Here is a 26575-nt window from a genome sequence, read left to right as displayed (position 1 = left end):
CGAAAAACACAATTAATAATAGAAAGACATAACATTTGATATAATTTAAAGCTAAATTAACTTTATTACAAACCAACATATAAAATAAAAAAAAAAGTATCGGTAATTTAACTATTTTTGAAAGATTACTTGTGTTTTTGAATATAACAGAACATCTAGTGATAAATACGAGATTATTTGATCCAAAGTTGTAAGTACCAATCTACGATTTCATGAACTATCTAGTTCATATCTTTGGATCAACACTTGAATTTGAGCCACTACTACTGCCGATCCCCTCATTTGGTAAATTATTTATCATACATTCCATATCAATGTACCATTGAACACACTCATTTGGATTAAAATCCTTGTTCGAATAATTACCAAAGTTATAATTGGGTGAATACACATTGCTTTTCCCTACTGGTGCAACTTGAGTAGGATTCCATGTAGGAGGAAGAGAAACTTCTCCCCTCTCAAACTTTTGAATTCGTCGATCTATATAGATCGATTGAAGACCCAACAACTTATGGAGATCTGTAAGATCCCTTATTGTTAAATTTTCAAAACTCTTGGTTTTATCGACCAAGCATTCATGCATAAATTTTTCAATGTTTCTGTCGCGCTCATTAGCTGTTAACCTCTTAAGCTGATCATTTGCCCTAGAGAGTTTGTCAGCTAAGAACCTTTCTTGGTTAAACATATATTTTGTTTGATAATCATTTGGCAATCTCTTAAAATCAGAGATTACACTTAAGACTTTCGATTGATCATTAGGATAAATCACAGGCTCTATCTCATGAGGGTAATAGATTATAGCACAACCTTCAACATCACATAATGTAGTGATTTCTTGCAATTTCTTCAAAAGGCTAACTTTTCTTTTCTTAAAGCTTGCATTTCTTTCAGATGCATTGACTATATAGCTAAGCTTGACCTTTTTCCTTGGCAGCCTAGGCATGTTTGGCTAAAGGATTTTTTTTTTTGTTGTAAAGGGGGGAAAGTGTATTATTCGGATTTACTTGGATTTTTTGAGCTTTATGTATGTCCTTTATATAGTGAACTCATGAGAACTATTTGGTTAGTAAAAAAATTAATTGAAATGCTAATAAGGTTTAAACTTAAGCCTAATTTGGCAAATTTAATCATTCATGATTTCTTTCATAAAGTAAAATCTGCAATAAATCGTATTAGTAGAGAAAGTATTCCTGAGTATCAAAGTATTTATAGAAGAAAACTATTTAGTGGAACGGTGGAAGAAAAAGTAATTACATTAAAGAAGATTCACTCCCTTCTAGAAAAAAGAGAAATATCAAAATTTCTATTTATGTCTGGATGACAGCAAAGTTAAGGGTGTATTCTATTTCAATTAATTTCAATAAATATAATGAGAATTGAGAATCAATTTCGCCCCTTAAAAGCACAAGAAAAATGAAATCATATTAATTCAAATAAGTAAATATTCAACTATTCAAGTATGCTACTCCGTAGCATTTTTATACTTCATTTTTAAGCTTTTAAAGAGGAAAAAACAATGCCTCTATACTACAATATATACGTGACACTTTCATTATCCAATAAGTCTTTTATTTCATGTTATCTTCAGATATCTAAAAATTTTAAAACATGCTTTGTGCAAGATCGAGTTGAACCTACCATCTCAAGTTTAAATAGAGTTTTAACCACTAATTAAGCTATAATGCATTAGATGTTATCTTTTCAAAGTAAAATATAAATAATTATAATGAAAATGATTAAACTATATTCGGCTTATAAGTACAACTTATAACTAATCTATATAAGATCTTAACTATTCGGCTCATAAGTGCAACTATTTGTATTACAGAGTATGATTTAACTTACTTATATGAGAACTTAATTATCCGTCTTATAAGTGAAAAAATTTACATTGCACTTTAACTATTTTGTATTGAATTCGTTGTATTTCTATTATTATTTAGTGTTATGTTCTATATTAATTTAATTAGTACTAGAAAACAACTCTATCATTAACAGCGTGACAACAAATCAAAAGTGGTCTCATAGTCATAAGTCAGTCTTACAGGAAAGCTACTGATTGAGGAGGGGATAGAGTAAAGTTAGTGAGAAGTACGTGATGTCAGGGAGAGAGAAAATAAGGTGGAGGAATGAGGAAAGAAGAAGAAAATCCGACAACCTTACTAATTGTTTGGTTCACATAGGAATTTAATTCCCATTGGAAATTACTTCCCTTGTAAAATTCTTAGGAAATGACTTACACAGTTACACGTGTTTGGTTGGCACAAGACACATCCACTTTTCATAGGAATTGAAATGGGAAATGTGACTTACCAAGGGGAGGATGGGTAAGCACTTCCCATATATGGGAAGTACAAGTTCCCAAAAAGTTACATTGTCACTGTTTCACGTATTTTATGCTAACCAAACAACATGACAAATGCCCACTTCCCCCTTTAATTACTTGCAACCAAGCATCACTTAGCATTGTTCATACTATGAAGGGTATTATAGATATTTCATAAGGGACACCAAAAAGTCAAATTACGTAATGAATTCCCGTATAGAATAGATATAATATGAGAATTTGACAAAACTAACGGTAAAACTATTAAACATAAAAAAAAAAATAAACAAATCACGTGTAGTCTTTCATTGTGCCATTTGATATATCAAGACATGTACCTTTCAATTACCTCAAGTTTTATGTGACTAGCCCACCATCAACTTGACGGTGAGGCATGGTCACACTTATAAATAAATCCAACGCGTTTAAAGCCCATCACGTTGGTTAGCGGAATCTAAACTAACATTAACATAGAAAATAAAGTAACACCGGTCTATACAAGGAATCTCTAACATGAAACTGCAATAAAACAAGAAAAGTAACCGCGAATACAATAAATAAGTAACACTAGCATAAAAAGTCAAGTAACACCAATCTATACAAGGAATCTCTAACATGAAATTAAATAAAATAAAACAAGAAAAGTAACCGCAAATACAATGTATAAGTGTAATACCCTGAATTTTTAAAACACGATTTTACTATGTTTAATAATTTAATTTAATTTAATTTAATTTTTATTATTTGTTGAAAATCGTTTTAAATCTTAATTTCAGACTTTAATTTTAATTAGCAATAATCGTATTTAACTCGAAAATTTTAATTTCAGTCGTAAAAATAAAATAAAATAATACTTCGAGTTTTATTTATTTATTTATTCAATTAGTTCTCTTATTTAAATTATAATTATTTTCGAATTATCTTTTGAAGCTTAATTAGGGAATAAAATTCTGAAAATTTCTCTAACAATTCACAACCTCCAAGATATCCTTATTCTCCTAAATAAGCCAAAGTTAGTTTGTCTCCTTCCTTCCCTCTTCTTCTGCTTCACGCAGCTCTTGCCCATGGAAGTCAAACTTCCCTTTACACTTGTCTCACACATTCTCACAATTTGACCCACGTATCTTTGCCTAACTCCCTTAGTCACCAGAATTGCAGGTTTCTCTTCACATTTGTCATTCCAACCAATCTCAACTGAGTCAATGAACACCAATTCACACTAGAAATAGCTCTCAAAATAGGCAGGAAATGAGAAAAAAATCAAACTCAAAATCGTGAGTAACAATCAGTTTCAACCTCATTGAATTCCAACAAAACTAAACACAATTCAATTTTTATTTCCTGCTTTTCTGTAATTTAAACCACCACCACCAACGACCACCGACGGCCTACCACCACCAACCACCCGGATTCAACCACCCAGCACCACTGCAACCACCACCTATCCCCTGCTGCCTCGCCCATCAACCACCACCACGCGCACCATCCACGCCTCCCCTGCCCTCCTCTCCTTCTTCACCCACCGTGCCATCAACACCACTCAGCACCACCGACGCAACGCCCTCACCACCGACCAGCATAACCCCATTGGCGCAACCCTTACGCGCCGCCCAGCCAGCCACCAACGACCCTTATTCCTCCCCAAAATCCATCGAAAATCCACTCCCAAACTCCTCTGTTTTTCCGCCTCCTTCGCCCTCCCTACTCCTCTCTCGCCTGTACCACCGTCGCGAACCACCGCCCACCATCACCGTCGCATCAGACTGCGCCACCTAGACAGCCACCTTCCTTCCTCTCCTTCCCTGTACCGTGCTCCCTCCTCCCCTGCTTCCTTCGTTTTCCCTTCCCCTGTCGTGCGGCTCTTGCCTCAACCAAAACCCAAAACCAAAAATCAGATTCTTTGGCCTTGTTTTATTCTCCTCAAACCCCTATTAAATTGGGCCAACTAACCATTTGGGCCTTTGGTAAGACCAATCTGAATTTTCAGATTTTAAATTTAGCAATATTTATGTTTTAATAGTTTTATGATATAATTATTTACTAATAAATTGATTTTATTTTCAGGTTTAATTATCAAATATCGATTTTACTAAAATAAGTTACTAAATGGATTTATCAAGGACAAAATTTAAATAAGATTTTCGTGTAAATTAACTAAGGAAAATATATATATTTCGATTGAAATTTCAATTAATTATTCTTCACTAAAATTGGCGTTTAATTATATTTTCATTAAAACTATGAAATTATATATTATTTTTAACATTATTATTAGAAAATTGGTTAATTATAAAGTTTTGAAATTATTAAGTTAAATTATTTATCAATTTGGTACTAATTCAATTATTTAATATTTTTAAAGAAATTGGACTCGGAGCTCAGGACGAACGAACCAACGAAAATCCTTAGCAAATCGCGGAAGTGAGGTAACGGCTATTGCTAGTACCCGCAATTCCCTTATAAATGCGTTTATGAAAATACAATGTTATGATTTATTTATGAATTGAATGCTTTGACATGTTTTATGAATTGCGGGAAATGAAATGTGATTTGATTGAATTATTTACTATAATATGATTGATTGAAATTCTTATAAAACGATCTTTATAAGAAACCATGAATGAAATGATGTCTCTATGATGCCAGGAAAGAAATGATATTTTATGGATCCCAGGATCTAAATGATGTTTTATCATGATCTCATGATCTAAAGGAATTATGTTACTTCTACTGAAGTAAAAAGGCTAAAATGTAAAATTAAACGAAACATGATAAATGAAAGTGAAATTCCTAGTCCGTTTGGCAGTATATGTTCACAGGTTACGATTCTCGGTCATGCATGTACCCATGGGGCATCCGCCCATTGAGCCAAGGCTCTCATGTTTTTCGGGCCAAGGCCCCATGTTTTATGGACAGCGGTCCATCGTGGAAGACGTTCCACCATGTCATACTTGCCACGACTAGCATGTGCACCCTAAAAGTTGAAAATGAATTAAATAAAGGACTTTATAAAATGTTTTACATTATTCTATTCTCCCTGTGTTGTTAAATAAAATGAATTGAAATGAATTTACGTCGCTAGAATAGTTCGTTACTGAGTCTTCGGCTCACCGTTATTTTGTTTTCTGTTTTAGGTACCGCTGGGAACGATGGGAACGAGTAGTGGCGAGGAGTTTCACTTTATTATCATCCACCTAGTTTATGCTTACAGTTTTAATAGTTTAATAGTTTTAATTAAAGACTCTTAGTAAGTTATGTAGTTTCATTTTAATAATATTAAAGGATTATTATATATATATTTTGGAGTATTTAAAGGCTTATGATTGATGTTTGCCTTGTAATTTCCGAAAAGGAAGTTACGGCAGGTAATGTCCCGACCAATTAGGTTAATCCCGCTGCTAATTTTGCTTTAAATTATTGAATTAGAGGTCGGGGCTTTACAGTTTGGTATCAAGAGCAAAGGTTCTGGACCATAAGTGCTAAACCTTACGGGTTTTCGCACGAATAGAATTCATTAGGCTTTAAGTAAAGAATTTTAAGGAATGAGTTAAAAAGAATGTTCTAAAATCTTGCTAAGTTAAAATGAATATGAGTGTGAGTGTAGGAACGGGATCAAAGGGTTTATTTTATATTATTATTTCGCTTCAACCTGATAAGATATGTTATGCAGAATGTCGACCATCGATGCTATCAACGATGTTACCAACGGAGCTCGCAACGAGCATCATGTTCACGATGATAACGACATCACTCATGAAGGGTATGTCCATGTTAATGGCCACGAGGAAAGGATGGAACGATTGGAAAATGTGAGTTCAATGTTGGCAGAATTAGTCCATGATTCTCGGAAAAAGAAAGATATTAGTGGAAACGAGAGCGCAACGATGTTCAAGAACTTTTCGTCACTCAACCCACCATCCTATGATGGCAAGCCTGATCCAGTTGAGTTCGAGGATTGGATAAGTCGCATTGATCAGTTGTTTGAAACCCTGCAGTGCCCTGAGAAATGGAGAGTTGATTTCGCAGTGTTCTACCTGTCAGGCCAAGCAGGATTATGGTGGAAAGTTAACAAGGAACGAAAGAATGGGCCTGGATTTGGTTGGAACGAACTACAGAAGTTAATGAGAGACAAGTTTTATCCACCATCCTTGAGGAAACAAAAAGAAGATGAATTTCTACACTTGCAACAAGGAACAATGAGCGTGTTGGAATACGCAAATAAGTTTATGGAGTTGTCAAGGTTTGCACCAGACTTGGTGTCGACAGAGCAGTCCAGGATGAACCGTTTTGAACGAGGTCTGCACCTTAAGTACCAGGATAGGTTGTCCACTCAGAGGTTTACTTCATACCAGGATATGGTTGATATTGCAGCTAATGTGGAGCGAGTGGTACTACTTCGAGAAGCGAAGAATGTTGGGTATAAAAGGAGAAATGATAACCAAAGCCAAGGAGGAGCAAAGAAGCCCAACCAAAGTTACCAGGGAAATCAAAGGAGGAATGATGGTAATCAAGGAAATAATAGGGGACAAGGATTTCAAGGAAGGAACAATCGGTCGCAAGGATGTGCCAAATGTGGAAAAAGGAGTCATGTGGAGAGTGAATGTCGTGTTGGCACGAATGCTTGCTATCGATGTGGAAGCCATGATCATTACGTCAGAGATTGCCCAAATCAAGTGACGCCAACCATGAGAGGACCAGTTTCAACTAACAACGATCGTGGTCGGAACAACAATGTAGGAGGTTCAAACCGCAACCCACCTCGACCACCGCCAACTGGAAGAGTTTTTGTGATGAGACAAGATGAAGCAGATGAGGATGATAATGTTATCACCGGTACCTTTTCTATCCATTCGTTACCTGCCCATGTTCTTTTTGATTCTGGAGCTTCACATTCCTTTATTTCACCATTGTTTGCTAAATGTTTAAGTTTGAAACCATGTTGTGACTTTCATGCTATGAGTGTTTCCCTTCCTAGTGGAGAAATAGTGAAATGTAGAACCATGTATAGAGATTGTCCCATTGTAATAGAAAAAGTAGAGTTTCTAGCAGACTTAGTAGCCTTTGACCTATCTGAATTTGATGTAATCTTGGGAATGAATTGGTTGACTAAGTATGAAGCTAACCTTAATTGTTCGAGGCAGAGTGTGACCCTTAGAACACCAAGTGGAGATAGAGTTTCATTCCATAAGTTAGTAAGAAAACCAACGATTCAAATTGTCCATGCTTTGAGAGCACGTAAAATGATTGAGAGTGGGTTATCTGGTTACCTATGTAGTGTTGTTGACCTAAATACCCCTGTACCTTCCATTACTGACATACCTGTTGTTTGTGAATACCCACATGTTTTTCCAGAAGAAATACCTAGTATGCCCCCACCAAGAGAATTAGATTTCAGCATTGAATTAATTCCGGGATCCACCCCTATTTCTAAGGCACCATATAGAATGGCACCAGCTGAGTTACAAGAATTAAAGAAACAATTAGATGAGTTACTTGAAAAAGGATATGTTCGACCTAGTGTTTCACCTTGGGGAGCCCCTGTCTTATTTGTGAAGAAAAAGGACGGAACTATGAGGTTATGCATAGATTATCGAGAGTTAAACAAGATTACCATTAAGAATAAGTATCCTTTACCCCGTATTGATGATTTGTTTGACCAACTTCGAGGTGCAAAGGTGTTTTCTAAGATTGATTTGAGGTCAGGTTACCATCAACTTCGAATTAAACCTGAGGATATTCCAAAGACAGCCTTTAGAACTAGATATGGTCACTATGAGTTTGTTGTGATGCCTTTTGGGTTAACCAATGCGCCCGCTGTATTTATGGATTTGATGAACCGTATTTTTAAACCATACCTTGATAAGTTTGTAGTCGTTTTCATTGATGATATTTTGGTATATTCTAAGAGTAATGAGGAACACGAGGAGCACCTGAGAAAAGTGTTAGATATGTTGATTGAAAACCAGTTATATGCTAAGTTGTCGAAATGTGAATTCTGGCTTAAGGAAATATCATTTTTAGGACATATTATCTCTGAGAAAGGTGTATCTGTTGATCCTGAGAAAATAAAAGCAATTGTGGAATGGTCTAGACCAACTAATGTACCAGAAGTACGGAGTTTTATGGGTTTAGCTGGATACTATCGAAGATTTGTTCAAGATTTCTCTAAGGTTGCGTTACCTATAACCCGATTAGTTAGAAAGAATACTAAATTTGTGTGGAATAATGATTGTGATTGTGCATTTCAAGAACTTAAGAAACGTCTCACCACCGCCCCTATTCTTACCCTTCCATCTGGAACTGACGGATTTGTAATCTATAGTGATGCTTCCAAGAATGGGTTAGGATGTGTCTTGATGCAAAACGGAAAAGTTATAGCTTATGCTTCACGCCAACTCAAAGTCCATGAACAAAACTACCCTACCCATGACCTCGAACTTGCAGCTGTTGTTTTCGCCCTCAAAATTTGGAGACATTATTTGTATGGAGCTTCGTGTCAAATTTTCACTGACCATAAAAGCCTTAAGTACATTTTCACCCAAAAAGAACTCAACATGAGACAACGTAGGTGGTTAGAACTTCTTAAAGATTACGATCTTGATATTCAATATCATCCCGGAAAGGCTAACGTTGTTGCAGATGCATTAAGTCGGAAGTCTCACCTAAATTCTATCCTAACTTTTTCCCGAGCCAACCAATATGATCTACAAGAGATGGAAATTGAGTTTACCATGAAAAGAAACCCTTGTTTGAATGTGTTGGTAATGAAGCCAACTTTGATTGATGAAATTAAGGAAGCGCAATGTAAGGACTCACAATTAGAAAGAATAAGGAGTGAAGTGGAAAACGGGAAGTCACCTGGTTTTGTCATTCAAGAAGATGGCACGTTAAGGTTTTAGGGAAGATTATGTGTGCCTAATGATGAGAAGTTGAAAAAGAGAATTTTAGAAGAAGCTCATAGTTCACCATACTCGATTCACCCTGGAGGAAATAAGATGTATAAGGATTTAAGGCAAGTTTATTGGTGGAGCAACATGAAGCAAGAAGTGGCAGAATATGTGGCTAAATGTTTGACATGTCAGAGAATCAAGATCGAGCATCAAAGACCACCAGGTTTGTTGCAACCTCTGGATGTGCCAGAATGGAAATGGGATTCAGTTTCAATGGATTTTATCATAGGATTACCAAGATCAACCAAGGGAATGAATGCTATTTGGGTCATTGTTGATCGATTAACAAAGTCAGCGCATTTCTTAGCCATGAAGAACAATTCGAGTTTGGATCAACTTGCTGAACTATATGTGAACACCATTGTGCGGTTGCATGGAGTGCCTAGTTCGATCGTTTCTGATCGTGATACGAGGTATCAATCAACCTATTGGAAAGAATTGCAGAAAGCTCTTGGGACGAAACTTAACTTCAGTACCGCATTTCATCCAACGACTGATGGACAAACAGAACGTACCAATCAAATTGTCGAGGATATGTTGAGAGCATGTATTTTGGATTTTCAAGGAACGTGGGAAAAGTTTCTACCTATGGTTGAATTTTCGTACAACAACAGTTATCAGGCCACTATTGGTATGGCACCTTACGAAGCACTTTATGGAAGGAAATGTCGAACACCATTATGTTGGAGTGATATCGATGAAGCACGTGTTATAGGACCAGAATTGATTCAAGAAACTACTGACAAGATTCGTTTAATCCAATCAAGAATGATGGCAGCGCAAAGTAGGCAAAAGAGTTATGCGGACCAACGAAGAAGACCACTAGAGTTTGAGGTTGGAGATCACGTGTTCTTAAAAATTTCGCCAACAAAAGGAATAACGAGATTTGGTCAAACGGGAAAGTTGAGCCCAAGATACATCGGGCCATATGAGATACTAGAAAGAGTAGGTGCAGTAGCATATCGACTAGCTTTACCAACCGACTTGGAAAAAGTGCATAATGTGTTCCACGTGTCGATGTTAAGAAAATATGTTCCTGATCCTAGCCATGTGATTACGCATGAACCCTTGATGTTGCGAAACGATTTGACTTACGAGGAGAAACCAATTGAAATTCTAGAACGAAGAGAGAAACGACTTAGAAGCAAAGTAATTCCAATGGTTAAAGTCTTGTGGGCCAATCACTTGACATCTGAAGCTACATGGGAAGTCGAAGCGCAAATGAGATCGAAATATCCCCAGTTATTCGTTTAGAAACGATAAGATGTATGAATTTTAATATGTTATTTGAATGATTATGTTATAATGTTATTCCGCCATGTTTGTATAGCGAATAGAACGAACAAGTATGAATCGTATGATTTCTATGAATGGCTAGTTCTACTGGGCTCCAGTTTCGAGGACGAAACTTTTTCTAAGGGGGTGAGGATGTAATACCCTGAATTTTTAAAACACGATTTTACTATGTTTAATAATTTAATTTAATTTAATTTAATTTTTATTATTTGTTGAAAATCGTTTTAAATCTTAATTTCAGACTTTAATTTTAATTAGCAATAATCGTATTTAACTCGAAAATTTTAATTTCAGTCGTAAAAATAAAATAAAATAATACTTCGAGTTTTATTTATTTATTTATTCAATTAGTTCTCTTATTTAAATTATAATTATTTTCGAATTATCTTTTGAAGCTTAATTAGGGAATAAAATTCTGAAAATTTCTCTAACAATTCACAACCTCCAAGATATCCTTATTCTCCTAAATAAGCCAAAGTTAGTTTGTCTCCTTCCTTCCCTCTTCTTCTGCTTCACGCAGCTCTTGCCCATGGAAGTCAAACTTCCCTTTACACTTGTCTCACACATTCTCACAATTTGACCCACGTATCTTTGCCTAACTCCCTTAGTCACCAGAATTGCAGGTTTCTCTTCACATTTGTCATTCCAACCAATCTCAACTGAGTCAATGAACACCAATTCACACTAGAAATAGCTCTCAAAATAGGCAGGAAATGAGAAAAAAATCAAACTCAAAATCGTGAGTAACAATCAGTTTCAACCTCATTGAATTCCAACAAAACTAAACACAATTCAATTTTTATTTCCTGCTTTTCTGTAATTTAAACCACCACCACCAACGACCACCGACGGCCTACCACCACCAACCACCCGGATTCAACCACCCAGCACCACTGCAACCACCACCTATCCCCTGCTGCCTCGCCCATCAACCACCACCACGCGCACCATCCACGCCTCCCCTGCCCTCCTCTCCTTCTTCACCCACCGTGCCATCAACACCACTCAGCACCACCGACGCAACGCCCTCACCACCGACCAGCATAACCCCATTGGCGCAACCCTTACGCGCCGCCCAGCCAGCCACCAACGACCCTTATTCCTCCCCAAAATCCATCGAAAATCCACTCCCAAACTCCTCTGTTTTTCCGCCTCCTTCGCCCTCCCTACTCCTCTCTCGCCTGTACCACCGTCGCGAACCACCGCCCACCATCACCGTCGCATCAGACTGCGCCACCTAGACAGCCACCTTCCTTCCTCTCCTTCCCTGTACCGTGCTCCCTCCTCCCCTGCTTCCTTCGTTTTCCCTTCCCCTGTCGTGCGGCTCTTGCCTCAACCAAAACCCAAAACCAAAAATCAGATTCTTTGGCCTTGTTTTATTCTCCTCAAACCCCTATTAAATTGGGCCAACTAACCATTTGGGCCTTTGGTAAGACCAATCTGAATTTTCAGATTTTAAATTTAGCAATATTTATGTTTTAATAGTTTTATGATATAATTATTTACTAATAAATTGATTTTATTTTCAGGTTTAATTATCAAATATCGATTTTACTAAAATAAGTTACTAAATGGATTTATCAAGGACAAAATTTAAATAAGATTTTCGTGTAAATTAACTAAGGAAAATATATATATTTCGATTGAAATTTCAATTAATTATTCTTCACTAAAATTGGCGTTTAATTATATTTTCATTAAAACTATGAAATTATATATTATTTTTAACATTATTATTAGAAAATTGGTTAATTATAAAGTTTTGAAATTATTAAGTTAAATTATTTATCAATTTGGTACTAATTCAATTATTTAATATTTTTAAAGAAATTAGACTCGGAGCTCAGGACGAACGAACCAACGAAAATCCTTAGCAAATCGCGGAAGTGAGGTAACGGCTATTGCTAGTACCCGCAATTCCCTTATAAATGCGTTTATGAAAATACAATGTTATGATTTATTTATGAATTGAATGCTTTGACATGTTTTATGAATTGCGGGAAATGAAATGTGATTTGATTGAATTATTTACTATAATATGATTGATTGAAATTCTTATAAAACGATCTTTATAAGAAACCATGAATGAAATGATGTCTCTATGATGCCAGGAAAGAAATGATATTTTATGGATCCCAGGATCTAAATGATGTTTTATCATGATCTCATGATCTAAAGGAATTATGTTACTTCTACTGAAGTAAAAAGGCTAAAATGTAAAATTAAACGAAACATGATAAATGAAAGTGAAATTCCTAGTCCGTTTGGCAGTATATGTTCACAGGTTACGATTCTCGGTCATGCATGTACCCATGGGGCATCCGCCCATTGAGCCAAGGCTCTCATGTTTTTCGGGCCAAGGCCCCATGTTTTATGGACAGCGGTCCATCGTGGAAGACGTTCCACCATGTCATACTTGCCACGACTAGCATGTGCACCCTAAAAGTTGAAAATGAATTAAATAAAGGACTTTATAAAATGTTTTACATTATTCTATTCTCCCTGTGTTGTTAAATAAAATGAATTGAAATGAATTTACGTCGCTAGAATAGTTCGTTACTGAGTCTTCGGCTCACCGTTATTTTGTTTTCTGTTTTAGGTACCGCTGGGAACGATGGGAACGAGTAGTGGCGAGGAGTTTCACTTTATTATCATCCACCTAGTTTATGCTTACAGTTTTAATAGTTTAATAGTTTTAATTAAAGACTCTTAGTAAGTTATGTAGTTTCATTTTAATAATATTAAAGGATTATTATATATATATTTTGGAGTATTTAAAGGCTTATGATTGATGTTTGCCTTGTAATTTCCGAAAAGGAAGTTACGGCAGGTAATGTCCCGACCAATTAGGTTAATCCCGCTGCTAATTTTGCTTTAAATTATTGAATTAGAGGTCGGGGCTTTACAATAAGTAACACCAGCATAGAAAGTCAAGTAACATCGGTCTATACAAGAAACCTCTTAACATGAAATTGAAAAAACTGCAATAAATGAAGAAAAGTAACCGCGAATATAATGTATAAGTAACACCAGCGCAGAAAGTCAAGTAACATCAGTCTGTACAAGGAACATCAAACATGAAATTGAAGAAACTGCAATAAATGAAAAAATGTAATAGCGAGTACAATGTATAAGTAACACCAGCATAGAAAGTCAATTAATACCGGCCTATACAAGGAACCTCTAACATGAAATTGAAGAAACTGTATTAAAACAAGAAAAATAACAACTAATACAATGTATAAGTAACACCGACATAAAAAGTCAAGTCACATCAGTCGATAACCTTATCCATAGTAGATTAGTCACGCCATCAAGTTGATGGTGTAGTTGTTCACTTAGGAGACGTTTTGGGTTCAATAAACTACGTGTAATTACATTATCTTACTTCAAACCTTTTTTTTTTAACTATGAATATTGAATAACTAAGAACGTAGCTATACATACAACAAAAACCACTGTTCCGTATACAACTTAGTATGGAATGTTCAAATCGGAACCATAATGCCCTGTTCGGTGTCTTTTTTTGTTTCCAATTTTCTGTCTTTTTATGAAACTGAAAAATGAAAACCAAAAAAAAAAGTAATTTCCCGCTTTTTTTGTCAATTTTCAAAATTAACATGGTTATTATAGATATGACTACTTTTTAGTTTATCAAATATCAATCAATCTAAATTTATACCATTGACTTTGAAAAACAAAAAACCAAAAATCGAAAAGTTACAGTTATACCGAACGAGCTTAGCGTCTTAGCGACCATCAACAATGAAAGTAACCGAGAGATCATTTACTGAATAAGCTCCAGCACTTGACGATGATGGATCTGCATCATGGTAACGTCCTTTATGGACAAACGCAGGCTGATTCGGAGAAGGAAGTTCGACTTTGTTGCTCAACATAAACACTACTTCTGACATTGTTGGTCTATCATCTGCACGTTCTTGCACACATAACAGTCCAATTTGTATGCATATTAAAAGTTCCTCAATATCAGCTTCTCCTTTCAAATATGGATCCACAATCTCTGATGATCTTCCTTCTTTCCAAAGCTCCCAAACCTGTACAAAATTTGCACAAATCCAAGCTTAGCTTCATATTCATAAGAATTTGGCTCTGTTCTCTTCACTTTATTCTTATTGCTTATCATATCAGAATAGAAATATCAAACCAGATAAACTAGAAAAATCAGACCATACCAGGTGAAGAGAACAAAGCCTAGTATCATTATCAGAATCATCAAAAGTGGACTCTGAGACACTATTTCAAGATGTTTTACAAGTTACTTACATGTCCAACTAAATTGATAGAAGGATTGTCAGGATAAAAGCCGGAGTTTTTTCTACCACTAATAATCTCCAGTAACAAGACTCCGAAGCTGAAAACATCCGATTTTACTGACATCAATCCCTCCAATGCATACTCTGGTGCCATATACCCACTGCAAAAGTGAAGAAACAACCAAAAAAGATTAATCAGCTTCTCGGGAATGATTTTGGCGCACCCACTGTGAGACAGTTTTCTGTGCTGTACTCACATGGTGGTGTGCCAAAATCAGTTTTTTCTGCTTTTCAGCTAGTTTAATTTTACGAGCAAATATGTTTACGAGCATGTAATGCACTCACTAGGTTCCAACCACCCTGGTGGTGTTTACTTGTACTTGTTCATTTCCGAATATTCTAGCCATGCCAAAATCTGAAATTTTGGGAACCATGTCTTTATCCAACAAGACATTGCTTGCTTTCATGTCCCTATGAATGATCTTTAACCGCGAGTCTTGGTGAAGATACAACATCCCTCTAGCAATCCCCATTATGATGTCAAAGCGTTTTTTCCAATCCAAAGACACCTTATTCTCCTCATCTTCAGTGAAATTTATTCAATAACAAAATGTGTTAGAATTCATGGATCATAAATCTTTTGTACTGTATAACTTTTCTCAGCAGATTTTGGAACTGCATAACTTACAGAAAATGAAATAGTCCAAGCTTTTGTTTGGCATGAATTCGTAGATCAACATCTTCTCCTCTCCTCTAATGCAACACCCTAACATCTTCACAAGGTTTTTGTGCTGAAGTTTAGCAATCAGTCTAACTTCATTCTTAAATTCCTGTATACCTTGTCCTGAATTTGGAGCCAGTTTTTTCACAGCAATTTCTTGCCCATTTTTCATTCGGCCCTATAAGCACGCACAAATTTTGCACCCATTACACATAATGAATCCTAACATAAGCTGTGGAAAAGCAATCAACTTTAGTTTGATTCAGGCTCCGTTTGATTTGGTGTAAAACGTTTTCAGTGGAAAATGATTTACATGAAAAACATTTTCGTCAGTGACAGTAAAAGAAAGTACCTTGTACACTGCTCCAAAGCCACCTTCTCCAAGCTTATTAGTCCAACTGAAATTGTCTGTAGCTGCAACTATTTCGCTACGAGTAAAGAAGGGCAGTTCTGAACTCGCATCACTGTCGTCAGCATCTTTCGTCCAAAGGGACCTTTCAGCTGCTTCTTCCCGCTCTACCATCAAGTAGATAGATTGTCATGTAATGTCCTTTTACAAAATTTGTTTTTAAGGATTTCGGAATTTGGCAATACTATCATTCTAATTTCAGTTACAGCATATACAGATGGTCGAACTAATCAAATGTCATACTATTTTCTTCATAATTTCTAACCGTTTAGGCCTTATTTGGTTGGGAAGAATTGGAAGGAAAAGAAAAGAAAGGAAAGTTAAAATAAGATTTCCTGTATTTGGTACAAATAATTATATGGGAAGTGAAAGGAAAGGAAGGGAATTGGAAGGAAAGCTCCTTTATAAAATTTTCATTTTCCTTTCCTCCCAAAATTGGAGGAATTCGGAAGGAAAGAGAAAATTAAAAGCTGTCATTTATATTTCTTTTTTCTTCTCTTCCTTTCTTTCCTTTAAACCAAACACATGAAAATTAAATCACTTTCCCTTCCCTTCTTTTCCTTTCTTTTCCCTTCCTTTCTTTTCTCTTCCTTTCCTTTACTAATAATGAACCAAATAGGGCCTTACTGTCATTCGTCTGCATAAAATCTTTTACTGCAAAGCAAAGAGCAAAACGAGATAATCAGTAGACATACCTTTACTTATCTTCCGGTGCACCCAAAACCCCACAAAGAAGATCAATAATGTGGATGTTGGTACCAGAAGCCCTATGACAATTCTTTCCAGCTTTTTATTTGCAAAAAGGCCTTTCGATTTTTCATATTTTGCTGCATATAGCGTAAAAATATTCGTCAGAAATACTGTCTAAGCACTGCACAAGGACAAAAAGTTACAAATATTTTTACAGCAGTATATATTAATGTCTTACAGAAGAATTTTTTTATAGTGACATTTTAAGAGTATAGTATATAGTTATATACTTGTATTTATTTACTATGTTACTCCTTATAACTTACCTTGAGAACTTCCTTCTGCATCTATGATAACTAGACCTGGTTATCGGGCGAGTCGGATCAGGATCAGGGTCGATTCTTCTCGATATGCACTTTCGGAATATCAACTTTTTATAATTTTTACGAATACAAAATTAGAGATATTAATGTCTAAACATTAACATCGGCAAGCGTGAAAAGGTAACTGTCCCCATTGTTTCGAAACGGAGGGTGTATATATGAATGTCTTACAGAAGAATTTTTTGTACTGACATTTTACGAGTAGTATATACTCCGTATTTATTTACTATGTTACTCCATATAACTTACCTTGAGAACTTCCTTTTTCACTTATGATAACTAGACCAAGTTATCGGGCGGGTCGGGTCAGGGTTGGTGCGGGTCGAAAGCGGGTTGGGTAATGAAAAAATCTTTTTTAGTTGGTCATTAATGGGCGGGTCAAAATGGGTCGCGGATCAATAAGCGAGCGATGAAAAATGAAAAACAAGAGAGCCGTTTGCAAGTACAAGTGAATACAAAGCTTTACACATAATTTTTTGTATCATCACCATTTTAGTTTTCAAAATTATATGCGGTATAAGTTTGACCCTATAATGACTTTGTCCAATAAGAGCCATGCCTAATAAAATCCCTATTAACTTGACCCTAAACCTATAGCTATTGGACTACCCTGTCCAATAACCAGGTCTAATAATAACCAACAACCAACTTAAGAAACCTATCTAATAATGTAGCAAGGAGCATGGACTCATTTTTTGCAATGTAGGTGGATTTATTTAAGTTACAAAGGTCATGTGTTTTCAAGGGCCCAAGAACTCATCTATTCTATCATAACAGAAACTTGGTTACAGAACAACCACAAATCATGAATGAATTCCCAAACTTGGATTAACAAAACTTAAATGAAGACATACCTAACTCAACTGCATCGGCCCGAAAGTATACATCTTGGCCCCCACTGGAATACATTCTGGTATCTGTCAACTGACCATAGAGTGAAATGCAGCCAGTACTGCCTCCACCACTGTCATCTGCACTCGTATATCCTACACAAGAACAGTTCTTCAAGCATTCTTCTTCACACTCTTTCAACGTTGAGTTCTTGTTTACCACAGCTTTTGATGTATCAGGCAACTTGACGCTTGCTAACTTCAAGAATCCTTCTCTGTTTTTGCACATTGACCTGTTTTCTTCTCTTACACAACCTTGTGAACCGTCTCTCAGGTACCAATCTCGTGGTGATTTTGGTTGATACCTGTTGAGAGTGTAGTGTTGTCAGCTAAAAAAAATCAACTCGAATCAAGGATATGCACAGGTTTTTAGGAAGAGTTAGTATTTGTTTACTGATAACTTGAACTAGACCGGATTAAAATATGGGCCCAGCAGGGTTTGGGTCGGGCCACGCCTTAAGAAATCAACCCAAATCAAGATCATGCGCAGGTCTTTCGAAGAGTTGGTATTTGTTTAGTAAATAACGTGAACTCGACCTGATTAAAATGTGGGCCGGGCCGGGAATGGCTGGACCACGCCTTAAAATTTCCGCAAATTTTTGGCTATACCCGGGTACAGCCAAAGCTGGCTGTACCCCCATCCAAAACGATGTCGTTTTGTGTTGTTTAAAATGAACATTAATATACTGGTACAAAAATGAACATTTAATATTTCGAAAATGAACATTTATTTATTTATTTGGAATGAACATTTACTATTTTGGAAATGAACATTTATTTATTTATTTGGAAATAAACTACAAAAATGAACATTTACTATTTCGGAAATGAACATTTATTTATTTATTTGGAATGAACATTTACTATTTTGGAAATGAACATTTATTTATTTATTTATTTATTGGGAAATAAACAATATAGACGCTTGTAAAAACATAAAAGACCAATGAAGTGAACAATTTCATTATGAACATTAACCATATATTTATTATGAACAAACAAATAAACAAGAAAGGACAAATAATTCAACAAAAAAGAACAAACAATATAAAAAAGAACATAAAATTCCAGAAAAAAGAACAACCAATACTAAAATTATGAACAATTTTATGATGAATTTTAAAGTCAACATGAAAGAACAAACAATACAACAAGAAAGAAAAATACTGGTACAAAAATGAACATTTACTATTTCGGAAATGAACATTTATTTATTTATTTGGAATGAACATTTACTATTTTGGAAATGAACATTTATTTATTTATTTGGAAATAAACTACAAAAATGAACATTTACTATTTCGGAAATGAACATTTACTATTTCGGAATTGAACATTTATTTATTTATTTGGAATGAACATTTATTATTTTGAAAATGAACATTTATTTATTTATTTGGAAATAAACAATATAGGCGCTTGTAAAAACATAAAAGACCAATGAAATGAAAAATTTCATTATGAACATTAACCATATATTTATTGTGAACAATCAAATAAACAAGAAAAAACAAATAATTCAACAAAAAAGAACAAACAATATAAAAAAGAACATAAAATTCCAGAAAAAAGAACAAACAATACAACAATTATGAACAATTTTATGATGAATTTTAAAGCCAACATGAAAGAACAAACAATACAACAATAAGTTTGATGAATGAATTTAAAAAACAACAAGAAAGAACAAACAATACAAGAAGAAAGAGTAAAAGATTAATGAAGAGTTTAATTATGAACATTAACGTACCATATGATTATTATAAACAAACAAATAAACAAGAAATAACAAACAATATAAAAAGAACATAAAATTCAAAGAACAAACAATACAAAAAGAAAGAATAAAAGATTAATGAAGAGTTTAATTATGAACATTAACCATATGATTATTATAAACAAACAAATAAACAAGAAAGAACAAACAATATAAAAAAGAACATAAAATTCCTGAAGAAAGAACAAAAAATGCGACAATTATGAAAATTTGATGATGAATTTAAAAAACAACATGAAAGAACAAACAGTACAACAAGAAAGAACAAACAGTACAATAAGAATGAACAAACAGTACAATAAAAAAGAACAAACAGTCGACAAGAATGAACAAACAATATGAGCGTGTCGTTTTTGGGGTACAGCCAGAGCTGGCTGTACCCGGGTACAGCAGTTAGCGATTGTTCAATTTCTGCCCATAAGGTTGGGTTGGGCCGAATTTTTCTACTTCAAACCCGCTATTTCAGGCCAAAAAATGCACGCTTTGAGGCTGGGTCAAATTTTTAAGTAAAATTCAATTTTGAGTTGCCCCAAAACACACCCAATTTTTTGTTTAGGGAAGGGTTAGTATTTGTTTACTGATAACTTGAACTAGAACTGACAAAATGCAGGCCGGGCCGGGCCACACTTTAAAATTCCTGCCCATTATGTCGGGTCGGGCCAAACCTTGGGTCGATTTTCTGCCCCAAACCCGCTATTCTGGGCCAAAAATAGCGGGCTTTTCGGCCATTTTCAGACCGAGCCAAATTTATAGCTGAAATTTCAATTTTGAGTTACCCAAAACCCACCCCAAACATTTTAAATTGGGCTGGGCCCGAAAACGGGCTAAAAGTTCTGCCCAAAACTTGCTGATTTTTGGGCTGGGCCAGCTGGTCGGGCTCATAATTACTAGGTCTAAATTGAAAGAACAGAAGACAAATAATATGAAATTACCCAGGAAAACAAGTGCACTGAAATTGATTGCCGCTGTTTGAATTGCAGCTACCAAAAGGACCACACTCCCCATACTGATCACAAAACTCCTTCGGAGCAGACCAAAACTCGGTCCATCGTTTAGTATTATCATGCCAAGTTCGTCTCTGAACTGTTCCTGAAACACCATCTACCAAAAAGATTGTGATGATTGAATCACTGAGAACGTTGTAGGTTACAGAAACCTCATTTGCATCACTGACAAAGCTATAGTTGAAGATATAAGCACGCGTCATATCTGGAACACCACTCCATTTCTGTCCTACCCAAGGACCAGACCGCCAAACCGGGTCCGACCCTTGATACAAGAAGAACTGAGGAGACCCACTTGGGTCAACCCGAAAGGAGAAATTCCCAGGACTTGGATCATCTTTTGATCTCCAAGAGGTTAAATAGCGGTTTAACCCGGTTTTTTTATCCAACCCGAGCTTCATTCCTGGTAGGAAAGTGTCTGTTATGTGATCAAAACTCTGCCACAGCAAAGTTTTTCCATTATCAGTATTCAAGACTAAATTCCCAGAATCTAGGAGCTGACATTGACATGAGGTGCTGTTGATTTTGTTCACTGGAACTGAAATATACGATGACCATATAACAGTTTTCCCAGATTTGATTGTAAGATGCCCGTCTTCGTTGATCGAAAGGATCCCATTTGAATCATTGACTGGTTTGTCTCTGTTAGCAACCCAAACAGCAGTCTGTACAGACACCCTAGTGAACCAAATTCCGACGTATCTTCGAGTTGAATTTCCGGGGCTGAAGAATCCTAGAGTGAACTTTCCTGATTTTGATGTCAGTACATCACCGGCTTTGAGCGGACTGGTTGGAGTTATAGTGTCAATGGAAGTACATAACTGCAGTGAAAGAAGCACAATCAGAGCTCTCAGAATCATTTTTTGTTTTTGTTGAACTGTAAAAATCGAGGATCAGAGACACTGTCAACCCTGTTTGTTGATCAGGTGTACATGTGTTTCAGAGAAACGCTTATAATTCTCCTTTGTTGCTGCATTTATTTGCACAATGTTTTAGTTGGTATGTCAACCAAGTGATGGAGATCGATCAAAGGACCAATATCTGCAAAAAATGCTCAACATTTGTTGGCAAAACGCTGGCCTGTGATTTTTATTCATAATTGGGGCAACCTCAACTGCATTTGAACTGACATTTACTAGCTAGTTAGTCTGGGAACTTCGGACTCTAGAATTTAATGCAAGCAGACCAAGTCAAAGATAGCAATGTAGAATAGCTGCATAGATGGTATTGTACTGTCTTTGATCCAAATCATACAACCAGAACTGGTTACTACTAGTAGGCCAGGCAAAACTGAACCGAATCCCTAGTATCAAGACTTGAGTTCGCACAGAAATAACCACCCGAAACTGAACCTAAACCTGAATTAAGCTAAACCATTCTGAGCCAAATTGAAGTTGGAGAATCTGATGATGATGCATGCTCTTAAATCTTAATGACCTTGACAACTACATGAACCGATTTTAACGTGGACTTCAGATATCTCAGCCCAAACCAAATCGAATATATATCTAGGAATCAAACCTAACAAAGCACCTAATTGTGCACAGTTATGTATATAGGGTGTGTTTGGCGATAGCATTTAAGGTAGCGGATATGTTTTGACCTACCTGATGATGATACATGCTCTTAATGACCTTGACAACTCCTATATGAACCGATTTTAACCCGAACTTTAGATATCTCAGCCTAAACCAAATCGAATGATACCTTTGAAACGAACCCGAACCTAACAAATCACCTAATTGTGCACAGTTATGTATATAATTAGTGTGCTACAAGTCCACAACAAACATAATATGTGATCCAGGTACTATATCCTACATTAAATTACAAAGAAAGAGCTTCCCCTTGTAAATAACTTGAGTAGGCCATCTACATGGCCTAGTTGCCCACACTAGGGGGAAAGACCCGACTCAAACCTGAACCTGAAATTACAAAGACCGAATATTTTTACCACGTAAGAACAACCCAAAACGATATATCAAAACCCGGCATCCACACAATGACCAAATCAAATATTGACCAAGGTCACTAGCATTTGCATGCTGAAGTGAACGGCAGAACGAAAGCAATTAAATTATGTTTAAGATTAGACGTTACTAATGACCCATTTATGTTTAAGATCAGATAAAATATTAGCAACATTGTATGTTGTTGGTTGATGCACTTGCTTTTCGTGATCTTTGCATCAATTATTACCTAATCCCACTAGGAATAATTTTTTTGGTTGAATTGGTGAATGATCGACTTTTAGAACCAAAAAAGGAATATTAGCCAATCACTCTAAAATATGAAAACATGAGGAAACATCCATGAATCGCCAGTTTGCAACTTTGAGAAAGGTTAAGTGTGAAAAAAGACATGGAAGTATAATGAGAAGAACATTAATCGAGATCATGCTCCCTGGTGCATAAAATAACAATTGCAAGTTGTCGTTTTTATTAAAACAGGAAGTTCAAAACAGAAGAACATATCTCATCTTCATTCATATAGTAACATATTGTTCGCCATAAAATAACGATTGCAAGTATAAAGAACATACATTTCAAAGTAAAAGAACATAGAAGTTTGATAAATGGACATAGCAAGATAATGAAATAACATCAACAAGGATTATGCTTATAGATGCACAAAATAAAGATCGCAAGTTCCGCATTATATAAACTGGTTAACTGGACCATCAAGCTTTTCTATCCTTTTCCTTAGTTTCGTGTCAAGTAGGTGCGCTACAAGTAAACAAAAAAACCGAGGAACCCCACTTGCTTGAACCCATGATTCTGCAAGTGGGGTTCCTCGGTTTTTTGCCCTAATTTACAAGTCAAAAAACCGAGGAAGCCCACTTGCAGAATCATGGGATTGAGCATTGCCCTAATTTACCCCACGTGCTCGAATTGAGCTCCTAGAATTGAGCTTAGAGCTACAAGCAAGCTGCTTTAGGGTGAATCTTGACAACAGTATAAGCACTGGTGACAGATTCTGCAAGTGTTGACCACAGAGTCAATTGGTCCAAAAAAAGAGAAACAAGCAGAATCCAAATCCACCAGCCTATTCCTCTTGGATAATTTTAATTAATACAAAAAGTGAAGGCTTTCTGCTGCTATTAATTTCTTCCCCCGCTCCTTGGGTCTCACAAGCTCAACTAGCTCCCAACATTTTATACTTCTATCCCCAAAATAGTTTTAGCTACTGCGAACTGGAAATCTTCTGTAATGAAGCCTAAGACAGAGAAATCTGAGCACGAGTTGTTCACTCTCCAAGTTAATATTGAAGAGGAAGAAGAAGAATTAGAAGAAGGAGAATTAAACGAATATGCTCTAACATATCCATCTTACATCACTAGCCAAATATGTTTGAAGAGGATGGATCCTTCGGAAAAGATGAACAGGGATGTGATTATAAGGCGTATCCGACACCATAAAAGGGTGAAGAAGGTAAAAAATGTATTAGAAGCGCTCTTTATCTCCCCTTTTTCTACTACTACCCCTACAAACCTGAAGGACCGTGTCTCAGGGACGGATTGAGGTTGCCTTTATTTCGCCATAGTATTCAAGGCCCACCTGTCTCAGGTAAACAAAGCCCTCAATATATGTAGCAGCCCCTATAGTCCTATACAACCCCCTCCTCTTCCCCTTCCCCTTCCCCTTCCCCTTGCCGCCGTGAGACTTAATTCCGGGCACACCCCTGAAAAGCAGGGTAGCTCAGAGCTATATAAGCTACCCTGTACTTCAGAGAATTTGTATATTTTTCCAAGAAACATAGGTGTTAAACTCGCGTTATTCTATGTTCTTCCTCTACTTCTCATTAAGTATAGTTGTATTCTCAGCTTGCTTACACGGTTACACTTATACCCCTTATATATGAAAGGTTCTTAATTACCCATCCATAGTTTAAATTCAGAAGTTCAGCATGAGAGCAAAACATAACCAACCAGGCATACCAATAGATAAGAGCACTGAGTTTTTGTGATGTGCTCCAACAACCCAACACAAATTATTACCAAATCCTTCAATGTGCTATTTTTTGAGAAACACCTAGAATTTTCAGGGAGAAATAATATCAAACTAATGCGTGGGTTATGGACAATGGTGCACCATGCTTATTGAGCACCAGAAGAACACACGTGTACAAACAAAATAACATGAGTTTGCGACAAAAGAACATGCGATATATTATTTCACTTTTACTTTTTTGTTATAAAAAAATATATTATATTACTTTTTATTAAAAGTATAATTAATAACTATATTCATGTTCTTTTTATTTAAGGTAATGTTCTTTTAGTTATGTACTTGTGTTCTCACGGTGCTCCATACTAACTGTGCACCATGGTCCACCTTTTAAATTCCGATGAAATATTAACTTCTATGAAATGTACCTTTACAAGCAAACACGAATAACAGTAAAAAAAACACTCTAGCCCTAAGATGTCATTCCACATATTCAAATTGTTGTCAATCTTGTCATTCATACTTGAGAATACAGCAGACTAACTCCTGATGTCTGGCAGCTAATTGCCAAGGAACTAGAGGGGTAAGGCTGCAACACGCCAACACCTGCCCCAACACCCCAATTATACATCAAAATAACAGGCAAGAACCTAAACAGAGAAATTGAGTATGTATATGGTTGGTAATTGGGTATCATGAGGAAGCCAAAGTCGGGGATATAGTTCTGTCTAAAAGGGTATATGAAAGATTTTCAATGATCCAAGTTAATTTACAGCAAAAATAGGTAGTCACAACAATAACAATTTGAAAATCTAGAGGCCTCATAAATCACTAGTCATAAAATGTGACACCTTTTGGAAGCTAGAGATCAAAATGGAAGCAGAAGTACAAAGGGGAGAAACACACCATTTTCCACTGACTGGAAAGCGCACCTGGTAACAATGACCTATCTGGTACTGGTTGTATATGTAAAAAGGCTTGCTTCTGCATATCTGATCTACTCATCTACAACAAATCCATGCCTGGGACAATTAGTTTATCAGTTATACTTTTGAAAATACAGCCTGCAACTCATAAGCAGGAATTAGATAGGACTACAATTAAGAGGCTGAACAATGATAATACCGGAAAAACGTAAAGGGAAAACATTATTGATTTATACAATTACCTGAAGTGAAGATTTTGCATAGGCTGTCCATTGCAAGAGAACCCCAACCTAAAATTTGACCAGAAAGGGACAACCAATAGCCTATGAAACTTTCACTGTTGGCCACAAGTGAGAAACAAAGAAGTGTATGCAACTTCTCTGCAGTAACTCCTGCCAAATGTATGTATCCCTCAGAGTTTTGGAGCCCTTTTCGTCCAAGAGGACTAAACTATCCAGGATAAGATATACTATCCATTTCATTTTCCGAAAAGATTTTTCTTGCACTGAGATCTTATTGTCCCAACCGTCCCTTCCCCTTCCCTCTTAAATTACTGTCCAAACGCATAGTGACAGTGGAAGACAATTGACCTAAACTCAAGAATTGACATATATCTGAGATTCTGGCCAAACAGAACTCCCATCAACCTTGTCTGCATGACCATAAGCCAACATACAAAATGCCAATGAACTAATTGACTCCTTCCAAACAAGAATTCAAACTGCATGTACTATTACATATTTACATCAATCTTCAATGTATACAAGATCCAAAAAGATGCACCAGTGCAATCAGTTAGCAGTCTTTGCCATTTCATCAATCACTCAGTTGTAGAACTGAAGAAAGCTATTCATTATTTACACACAAGTGCACAACTACTTTAATTATCCAGTAGAATAGAAGCTCAACCAAACCATCTAGCAACACAAAAGCTGCAATGTACACAATTATAGAAGGAACTGAAACTAAGGAAGATAAG

At 36.0% G+C, this 26575-nt stretch overlaps 2 protein-coding genes across 2 annotated transcripts; both read right to left on the bottom strand.

The window, feature by feature from the left end:
* Nucleotides 1-226: 226 nt before the first annotated feature.
* On the bottom strand, nucleotides 227-943 carry LOC110786544 (agamous-like MADS-box protein AGL80). Its single transcript, XM_021991101.1, has one exon. It carries the CDS (start codon nucleotides 941-943, stop codon nucleotides 227-229), a length of 717 nt encoding a protein of 238 aa, XP_021846793.1.
* Nucleotides 944-14239: 13296 nt separating this feature from the next.
* On the bottom strand, nucleotides 14240-21819 carry LOC110786560 (G-type lectin S-receptor-like serine/threonine-protein kinase At1g11410). Its single transcript, XM_056831077.1, has 8 exons — nucleotides 20652-21819; nucleotides 17907-18247; nucleotides 16675-16806; nucleotides 15923-16086; nucleotides 15538-15748; nucleotides 15195-15432; nucleotides 14860-15010; nucleotides 14240-14630 (listed from the first exon to the last, which is right to left on the bottom strand). Exons 1-8 carry the CDS (start codon nucleotides 21581-21583, stop codon nucleotides 14322-14324), a joined length of 2478 nt encoding a protein of 825 aa, XP_056687055.1. The 5' UTR covers nucleotides 21584-21819; the 3' UTR covers nucleotides 14240-14321.
* Between the last annotated feature and the right edge of the window lie 4756 nt (nucleotides 21820-26575).

Source organism: Spinacia oleracea, chromosome 6 (genome assembly GCF_020520425.1).
Source record: "Spinacia oleracea cultivar Varoflay chromosome 6, BTI_SOV_V1, whole genome shotgun sequence".
NCBI lineage: Eukaryota > Viridiplantae > Streptophyta > Magnoliopsida > Caryophyllales > Amaranthaceae > Spinacia > Spinacia oleracea.
This window is presented reverse-complemented; position numbering and strand designations above follow the sequence as displayed.

Excerpts from the sequence above, each read along its gene's own strand:
- LOC110786544 (XM_021991101.1), bottom strand. The coding sequence starts at position 943 with ATGCCTAGGCTGCCAAGGAAAAAGGTCAAGCTTAGCTATATAGTCAAT.
- LOC110786560 (XM_056831077.1), bottom strand. The coding sequence starts at position 21,583 with ATGATTCTGAGAGCTCTGATTGTGCTTCTTTCACTGCAGTTATGTACT. Across the intron at positions 15,749-15,922 it reads GCTTTGGAGCAGTGTACAAG|GGCCGAATGAAAAATGGGCA; the intron begins GTACTTTCTTTT and ends GCGTGCTTATAG. Across the intron at positions 15,433-15,537 it reads CTTGGACTATTTCATTTTCT|ATGAGGAGAATAAGGTGTCT; the intron begins GTAAGTTATGCA and ends ATTTCACTGAAG.